Here is a 7748-nt window from a genome sequence, read left to right on the forward strand (position 1 = left end):
GCGGAGTCCTAACCACTGGACAGCCAGGGAATTCCCAACTTCTAATTATTTTAAAAGAAGAAAGAAAGAAAGACTAATTGACCATGATTTTTTCCATTTCTCATGTCACTATCGCTAGGGTAAAATAAGCTAATGATGAAGACAGCTATCTTAGTACAAACATAAATGCTATCCTTTCATTAACGTGTGTGAACATGAAACACAGACACCTGTTAGAAAAAATAAAGACAGCTTTGTTCTTCGACAATTTCAGAATAAGGAACTCTTTTTAATTCCTTTTGAGAGTTTCTGTAGTTGACTACTTTTTTCCTGCTATGCCATTTGGTTTGGATCTGTATTACCTCAGCTCCTCAGAGAGAAACAAGTACAGGGAGTCCTCATTTAGAAAACATTTCCTAATTTTACATTTTAAAAGTTAATATTTAAAAAGAAAAACCTTCTTCAACTCCCAACCCCATCATCAATAATCTAATTAAGTATATAAATAAATGTGTTCTTTTTCCTCAAAAATCACTTAAGCAACTTGACAAGAATTATTGTTTAAAAAATTTACCTAGAGAAATGAAAGTACCAGTCATTTCCCCCCTATAACAGATGGTGCTCAAGGATTCACATATCAAGGCCGTTTGCTTAGCGCATCACCCTTTAGTTGTTCTGTTGGCAGGCAGGCTTCGAGTCTTCTTAATCACTCTTTTCTTCTACTTGATAATGTCTGTACTCTGGCTTCAGCTCCCACGTGTTTTTGTGGATCCCTTTTACATTTTGAATACCAATTTCTTTTAAGATTTCCTTCAGGTACGACTGAAAAACAAAACCAAAATAACCTTGACAGATGAGATTATGAATGCAGGAAACAAGATTTAAAATAAAATGATACACCAAACCACATTTTTATTAGTAATAAAAATTATGATCCTGAAAGCTCAACAAGATTTCTCTATAAAGAAGTTCAATAAACTGCTGTTTTGATTCCATGCATACAATACATGAAAACTGCATTAAATATATGATCATTTGCATTAAAGGGGTTGGAAGTCCTGAATGCCAGCAACCTTGAGAGTTAAAAAAAAAAAAAAAGAAGAAGAAAAAGAAGTCTAGATGAAAATACACTAGAAAATTTGCTGGTGCTTAATTTATTAAGATTACACAGCATACCAAGTGTAATCTGCCCTTGAGTTCAGTGGCATCACTGAGTTCACAGTCAGATAGGGTTATTCTTGGATTGGAAACAGCTGTTTCAGAAGCAGGAACATATATTAAAAAAATGACATACATCTTTGGGACATTAATATTCTATGAAGCAGGCACAGGATAGGTACCCAGAATTCTCAGTTCTACGGTGAGTTCTCAAACTTGCTATTGGGCCACTTATTTTTCTTCTGGGGGCTGCAGCTTTCTTGTGCTTGGCTCCACCAAAGGAAAGAGGTGAGTGATGATGGAGGGCAGAACACTGCATTATGGTATTTCAGGCACCTGAGAATTTAGTATTACCCAAATGCTTACTACAGTCATGAAAACGATGGCTATGACAAATGTAGTATCAAACCCCACCTTTGCTTGCCAATGCCCAAGGTGAAAAAGCATTTCACTATAAACTGATCAATACAAATTACAGCACTTCCTTCTCGGGGAAGACAGAAAAGTTAATCATTTAAAACGGACTTTTTTCTTTCTTTTTTTGCTGCAGAACCAACCAACCCAACAATAATTTTTATGTGTATGCTTCAAAGAACCAGTTACAGGTACATTACAGTGACTCATCCCATGGATGGAAGATGTAATATTATGTAAATTTTTAAAATTTACTGAAATGAGGCACTAATTAGAAAAATGGCTGAGAAGCTCTTACCTTGATAATGTTTAAGGCAGTGCCTTTCTCAAGTGTGGTGCTAGACTACCTGCATCAGAACCTCATGGGGAGCCTGTGAGATAAGCCCCATTTTAGAGATAGTGAATCAAAATCTCCGGGGCCAGGCACGGGACTATGCATTTCACAAGCCCCCAGGAGCCTGATTTAACTACACTAAAATCCACAGCATCTGCTTAAGGGATTCTTCTGGCTCTAAGAGTCTGGCACCTTTGGGTCCTCGAAGTATTACTTAGTTTTCTCAGCCTCACTGTTGCTGAAGAGTATGCGTGAATCAACGTCACCTAGCACCACCTTACACAGACTGGTATAATGCTCTACAGCTGATAAAGTACTTCCATTTAGGGCCACCTGTCTAGCACTGGAACCACATACGGGTCCCTCAAACAGCCCTGGATGGCTCAGCTCTCGCTGGAGCAGCCTCCCCATCCCGGCAGCCAGGTCCCAGCAGGTGGCAGCAATGAACCAAAGGAGGCCTGGGTTTCCCCAGGAGAAGGCTTGCTTGCCTCCCACACCTTCTGCAGCTGGCTTCACCGAAGGTCCCACCCGTAATGAGTAAGCCAATTACTCAGGTGAGCTTCAGACAGCCAGGTAATGTGCACGCCTGCCATCTGCTACTTTAGACTGCATCGAAAAAAATGGGACACTTTGTAAACTACTTTCTAATTAAACAGGATTCATAAGTGGAAAATGATGGGTTGGGCTTTGATTTTCAGTTTAGGTGCCATGAATGACTTCTTTGTAAAATTCCAAAGAATGGTTCATTGTGAGAATGGCCAGACCCTGGGCACAAACAATCATGCAACTGTGGATGCACTGTGATGGGTGAAAAATGAACAGAGCAAGTGCCAGGAGCATGGTGGTTGCCTGACAGATGCTCTTCACTTCAAGTCTAGCAGGGTCATTTATAATCTGGATACAGAAGATGAAAAGCCTAGAAAGGGTTAAACACAAAATATTAAGAAAGTCTTAAGGGTACAAATTCAGTTGTCTTCATGTATAGCCCACCCTCACTTTATTAAACTATCAATAGTATAATAAGGTTACGGAATATTCGTTTTTTATAAAGATGTCACTCTTTTTTCTTTTTTAACAATAAGAATGCAATGAGACAGTCACAGTCTGTCAATCTGTCAGGTAACAAGATGGGATTAGGGTCGCCATATCTAGCATGGTACAGAAATCTTTTGGGGATGGAGAGGCAAACTTCTGAAGTTTGAGAATGTTCCAAACTGCAACCTAAGACCATTCTATTATAACTAAATGAATTAACTTGGCACAAAGCATTAGCAGAGAAAGTGGTAGTAATAATAGAGAAAAACAAGGTCAGAAAATTCTTGAAGGAAAGACATAGGTAGAGAACAGTGAGATTATGTCATTTCTCTGTTTCAAAATTTTATCTGACTTCCCCTTTGGCCTACAGGTTAAATTCCAAATTCTTTCACAGGCATCCACCCATGTCTGTCTTTGCCGTTTGGTCTCTTTCTCTAATACATCCCCATACGCGCACTTGCCATTTCTGCGTCTGCATGCTCTTGGTTTTTCTCTATGTGCCCTACCCTTTCCCTGTAATGCGCATCCCCTTCTCTCAGATCCAAAGTCCTCATCCTTTCCGACTCAGCACAAATGTCACTTTCTCAGAGAAACTTTCGCTAATGGTCCTACCTCTCAGATCTACATTTCACACTGTACCTACTTCAGGGAGAGCCCTCAACTATATTATAAATCTCTGTGTACATGTCTATGTCTCCCATCAAACCCTGTGCTCCCACTGCAGGGCCCGACTGCACATCAGAGCTGCAGCGCACTGATGCTGAGTGAATTGGGTGTGCTTAAGAGTAAGGATCTAAGAGGTTTTGGAGGGTGTGGTTGGCTGTGGGGAGATCACTTAGAAGGCCCAAAGGAATAAACCTCTAATTCTAGTTGCTTTCATTTTCATCTCATTAACATATAGGGCAATGACCCGGTTTGAGAAATAAAAATTGATTAAACTGTATTACCTGAACCTGAATGACATTTACTACTAAAATCTGTATTATAGTGCTAGAATATTATTTGAAACAAAGCCAACTGAGGTGGAGATTTTTTTTTTTTTTGGCGGTACGCGGGCCTCTCACCGCTGTGGCCTCTCCCGTAGCGGAGCACAGGCTCCGGACGCGCAGGCTCAGCGGCCATGGGTCACGGGCCGAGCCGCTCCACAGCATGTGGGATCTTCCCGGACCGGGGCACAAACCCGTGTCCCCTGCATCGGCAGGCTGAGTGGCACACAGTCTGCTGTCATCCTCACAGAGTTCACAGTTTAAGATCAGGGTGTTAAATGGGGGAAACAAAGGCATATAAGCAGGCAACCATAAACTAAAACCGAAGCACAGTAATAGGACATAACACGCAGGACATTATGGGAGCACTTGGAAGGGGCACCTAACCCAGCCGGAGTCAAGATGTTAGGTTCTTTGAGGATGTACATTTGATCATTTGAACTGAATGGCAAGTCTGTGCAGGGATCAAGGGAAACTAGTTCTCTTCTTACTAAGTCTAAACACTGATTTTGCAATTTAATCTTTTGCTTCATCACTTGTACTTTTTTTCTCTCACTGTTGTGGCCTCTCCCGTTGCGGAGCACAGGCTCCGGACGCGCAGGCTCAGCGGCCATGGCTCACGGGCCCAGCCGCTCCGCGGCATGTGGGATCTTCCCGGACCGGGGCACGAACCCGTGTCCCCTGCATCGGCAGGCGGACCCCCAACCACTGCGCCACAAGGGAAGCCCCATCACTTGTACTTTAAACACCAGATTCCAGAACTGAGTAGATCACCTTTATGTCACATAGGATTGGAAAGATTTCTCATTACCAACTGTGGGCAGTTCTGCAGAACAAGATCTGAAATAATAAATTGGCTCAGGTCCAGCAATTCTTCATCGAAGAGATGTGTGGGAGGGTATTTCCAGCAAGCCCGAATGCAGAGAAAAAGGGGACAGAACACTACAGCTTCCTTGCAAGGGAAAGGCAAAGCACATACTGGAGCAGAGAGGTCTAGTGAGTAGGATGTGGTGTGCATGTGTGGATCAAGACAAAACTGTAGTGGCCAAAAAGCTGGAAATTCACAGATCAAATTCCTGATCCCCCCCAAGACCAAGACAAACCTGTGTAGAATCACAAGGCGCAGTAGCTACTATTTTAGCCTCTCTTCTCCCTCCCTACCAGCTTCCACCTCTGCCATTTTTCATATCATCTTTTCCTCTACGGCTCTGCCAGCCAAATGGAAGATTTATCTGCATTTCACTTTATCGGGAATTTGAGCATTAAGCATTAACATACATAATAATAAACTAACTATAACTAAATTCCTAGAAGTTGATAAACATATATCTTTGACAGAGAGCTGATCACCAAATAATAATGCTTTAGATAAGCTAAAGATATAACCCTACTAGACTTATCATCACAGCATCTTCCCCAAAAGGTTGGAATAAATGGGCATCATATAAATCAACACCAAAGATGGCACTGGTTAACAGAGTCACCAAAAGGAAACTGCTACCTGATTTTTATAAAGTGACCCAGGAGGCAAGGGCATTCATGATCAGTTATGTGATAATTTCAAAGTATCACTTCATATTTCTGTGATTTTCACGTGACTGACTGTGACTCCTTTATAAACAAGGTTAACAGGACAGAGGACTTACTGATGAAGATGTTAGTGGCTCCAAGGCCACATCACTAAAAAGATAAACAAACTGCACATTATACATAAGCTGTGAACAAAGGCAATCTATGTTTCATTCCTTTAGACAGAGAGAACTGTGACAGGAGAGGGAAGATGGTACTGAGGGCATCTCTGGAACGTGGGCCATCTCAGCACTTTTCTCCTCTTTTCCTTCTGGTTTCACCTCTGTTTTTATACTAGTCTCCACCCTGTCCTCCTCTCAGGGTCCCACAGGCTGCATTCCTCCTTTGTAAAACTCTCTAAGAAGCAGAGAGATGATCGGTAATGAAATGGCCAAGCCACAAACTCTACCCACCCCCAGCCCTACTTTATGGCTTAATCCAATTTCTAAAGAAGAAATTTATTACTGCATTAATATTCATGTGCTGGTAAATCATCTTACTTTTAGTTAACACTTCATCTGTCCAGCAGTGGCAAATGATTCACATACTTCCATATTTCAGATAAAGTTTACTTCCTTTGGGCCAAAACTTTTAATTTTAACTATATGTTTAAAGACATGCTTTCTAAACTGTATTAGTTTATTTGTATGCTAAACATAACTTAACCTTGGAATACTGCAAGGTATTCCAAGGCTGGGATATGATGGCTTCCAACTGAGGGAAAAAAACATACATATATTCATATAGTTAATGTTAAAAATGTTAACTAGGAAAATACAAAGATATCTAAAACTTAATAAAGATGAAAAAAATTCCTATTGAAATATAAATATGAATTCTTGCATTTAGAACCATGGAAACTACCTATTAGTGCATCTGGTGTGACAAGTAGTTTAGAATGTACAAAAAATAAGAAGACATCAATTGGCAGAGTTATTATCAGCCCACTTGAAAATATTGCTAGAAATTAAATGGCAAGCAATGAGACTCTTTAGGTATATATTTTACCATAAAGAATTTTTAGAAAATTAGCTAGTATTCTCAACAATGAAGCATTATTCACCCTTAAAATATTTGGAATAGAGAGTAAAGTTTTACTTTAAGGCAATAGTAGATAAAAGGTTTGCTGGCTAAGGATTAAAAAAGGATTGATGGGGCTCCCCTGGTGGCGCAGTGGTTGAGAGTCCGCCTGCCGATGCAGGGGACACGGGTTCGTGCCCCGGTCCGGGAAGATCCCACATGCCGCGGAGTGGCTAGGCCCGTGAGCCATGGCCGATAAGCCCGCGCGTCCGGAGCCTGTGCTCCGCCAACAGGAGAGGCCACAACAGTGAGAGGCCCGCGTACCGCAAAAAAAAAAAAAAAAAAAAAAAAAGATAATTCCCATAAGGATGGCAAGCTTAAAACAAGTCCTTCCTTCTAGCTTGCTCAGGGACTAAATAAAGAAATCAGGAGAAAGCAGTTAATGAGCTTAAACATTTACTTTTCCCTCCCTTTAAAATTAAATGGGACTGGAAGGGTGGAGAAAGAGGTTTTATGAATAATGACATTTTTCAGAATAAACATAAATTTTGTGGCCTACTGCTTAATTTAAAACTCTATGTAAATTCTGTATGTAAATAATGCCCAATTTTGCATACTGGGAGCCTATGTCAGATATTGCTTTTACCTACATAATATCTCACATAAAATATGGACTCAATTGGTTATGTTAGTAAATTCACCCCCAATTTTACCCCATGCAGAAATAAGGTAAAAAAGAAAAAACAGTAAAAAGGCTGAAACAAACCATACAATAAATTAAAAGAGAAGACGTTACTATTTCATAAAAAACTTATTAGTAGTAAATCTATTAGTTATTAGAACCTTCTACTCATAAGGGAAGCATTAAAATTTCATAAATGGGCTTAACTTTTATCCTTTTATATTCAACATAGTTAATAATTTATTTTAGTATGACATTTCAAATTCTAAAACTTTTAATTAAGGCTCAAATTCACAAGCAAATAGTTATTTTTTAGCACCACCTTCTAACCAACTAAGTTAACCGGCCGCTGCAAATAATTATTTTTTAAAATGGAAGTCTCGTGACTTCCCTGGTGGTCCAGTGGTTAAGAATCTGCCTTCCAATGCAGCGGACGTCGGTTCGATCCCTGGTCGGGGAACTAAGACCCCACATGCCACAGGGCAGCTAAGCCTACGTGCCACAACTACTGAGCCCACACACCACAACTAGAGAGAAGCCCACACACACAACCCCCCACCCCCCCCCAACC

General features: G+C 40.6%; 1 protein-coding gene across 1 annotated transcript in view; it reads right to left on the reverse strand.

Moving 5' to 3' along the window:
* Window positions 1-247: 247 nt before the first annotated feature.
* The window catches only part of GTF2F2 (general transcription factor IIF subunit 2), a 155073-nt gene continuing 147572 nt past the window's right edge, over window positions 248-7748 (reverse strand). Inside the window, exon 8 of the mRNA XM_007466461.1 lies at window positions 248-801. Coding sequence (XP_007466523.1) covers window positions 682-801 — 120 coding nt within the window. The 3' untranslated portion in view covers window positions 248-681. The remainder of the gene's footprint in view (window positions 802-7748) is intronic.

The sequence above is a fragment of the Lipotes vexillifer genome, unplaced genomic scaffold, assembly GCF_000442215.2.
Source record: "Lipotes vexillifer unplaced genomic scaffold, Lipotes_vexillifer_v1.1 scaffold384, whole genome shotgun sequence".
NCBI lineage: Eukaryota > Metazoa > Chordata > Mammalia > Artiodactyla > Lipotidae > Lipotes > Lipotes vexillifer.